The sequence below is a fragment of the Pterocles gutturalis genome, unplaced genomic scaffold (genome assembly GCF_000699245.1).
Source record: "Pterocles gutturalis isolate BGI_N339 unplaced genomic scaffold, ASM69924v1 scaffold15700, whole genome shotgun sequence".
Classification (NCBI taxonomy): Eukaryota; Metazoa; Chordata; class Aves; order Pterocliformes; family Pteroclidae; genus Pterocles; species Pterocles gutturalis.
The window spans coordinates 5,055-6,789 of NW_010138566.1; the positions used below are offsets into that span (position 1 = coordinate 5,055).

Consider the following 1,735-nt stretch of genomic DNA (forward strand, 5'->3'; position numbering starts at 1 on the left):
CCACCCCCGTGCACTGTCTCCACGCAGCAGCAGCAGCACTTCAGCCCTCGCCACAAAGACGAGGTTCGTGGTGCTATGAGTCAAATGGCAAGGCAGCCGGGAAGAGAGTAGAAGGAGCTCTCACAGCAGCAAGGCAGCCAGGATAGTCTACAGAAACTGTACAGGCAGCAGAATAAAGCGGGGGAAGTGGAAGTGCCCCTGGCCTGCGACTGCACTTGCACAAACTCTTGCTCAGTCCAGAATATTACAGAGCCCTGCACGTCTTTCTCATGGCATCCAGCGCGGAGCTAGACGGATACCTGCTCGCCTGACCAATGGGAACCATGTAGAGGACCAAACCGGAGAAGAACTGGACTGTGATTAGATGGTGTCTCTGATGTTGCATCGGTGATTCGAGAGTCAATGGATGAACACAAAATGTGGGAGATTTAGAATTCGATCTTACAGGCTGGAAAAGATTCATCCTGCATCACAACAGTGCTGCTGCTTGCCAGTACCATGATGTTGAGCTCCTGCTGTTTTTCATGGGTCTGTTGGTACCATTCTCGTGTCACCTCTGTATCATGTGTTGGGATCAATGTCACCTGGGGAAAGAAAGCAGCACAAATGATTGTCTGAGAGCAACCACGGTGACAAACAATGCCCACAGGAGCTGAGGCTAAAATTTCCTCTTAATTTTGGAACACTGTACCCTTGGTACTGCTTGTTCTATTTAATGTCTTTCAGATGTCAGGTTCTCTGAGGCAGAGCTGGTGCTTTATTTTATGTGGTTCCAGCACAATGGTGCTCTGAGCTGGCTGCAAACCGGCAGCGCTGACACCGTTAAAGATGAAAACGGCTCCAGTGCAGGGGAGAGCGTCTCCCTGGGAAGCTCCAGAAAACAGCCTCAGAAAGGTCCCTCAGTGTGAGAAGGAACAATGCTGAGAGTGTCATGGTTAATGGCCTGATAGGAGACTTTATGTGGCTACTGACCCAGTGTGTGACTCAGAGACCTGGACATCTGAGGCTGCTTCATGGGAAGGAACACCCACACACTTTCTTGTCCCTGTCTTCAGAAGGAGCACCCACCCACCGTGTCCCACAAACGTGACTAAGCAAGAGCTACGTGTAAGAGCACTCTGGTTTAAAAGCACTATTAAAAAGCTGCTATCAGAGAGATCTCCAGCAAGCAAGGCCAGCAACAAACGCCACTGGGTGTGGGACACTGGGATGAAAATTCAGACTGGGATGGTGCTTGGTTCTGCTTGAGGACAGGCCCATGCTGCAGCAGGTAAGGAGGAGGGTACGATCTCTAAATGCTTCCTCCCCTCCAAAGGACGTGGAAAGGAGGACACATCTGCTTCCACTCACACCATTTTGTAGATTTCCTCCTCCTCCTGGGTACAGTTACTTTCCCAAGACTGCAGAGCAGGACGTGCCCAGCACCATTTGCCTCCTCTGGGTGCGCTCCCTCTAGGTATGATTGTGACACACACCCTCTCCCCAGCACTACCGACACAAGGAGCATCACACACGCTCCTCGGCATTTCCATGACCTACCTGCAGGTTCTCCCCCCACTGAGACTTCCCTTCCAGGAGCGCGTCCAGCACCGCGCGGCTCGGTTCTCCATTGGCTGCATCGTTCCCACTCACAACATAATACGATGCTCGAACCCGCTTGAAGAACTCCGGGTCGGTGTTCTTCCCGCTGCAGTGGTTGGGGATGTACGCCAAGTCCACATAGATGGGTGGACCC

General features: G+C 52.3%; 1 protein-coding gene across 1 annotated transcript in view; it reads right to left on the minus strand.

Annotated features, from left to right (window-relative positions):
- Nucleotides 1–418: 418 nt before the first annotated feature.
- LOC104468805 (microtubule-associated protein 1A-like) overlaps nt 419–1,735 on the minus strand; it is a 13,301-nt gene continuing 11,984 nt past the window's right edge. Inside the window, 2 exon segments of the mRNA XM_010083050.1 lie at nt 419–584; nt 1,540–1,735. The exon segment at nt 1,540–1,735 is cut by the window's right edge and continues 49 nt beyond it. Coding sequence (XP_010081352.1) covers nt 429–584; nt 1,540–1,735 — 352 coding nt within the window. The 3' untranslated portion in view covers nt 419–428.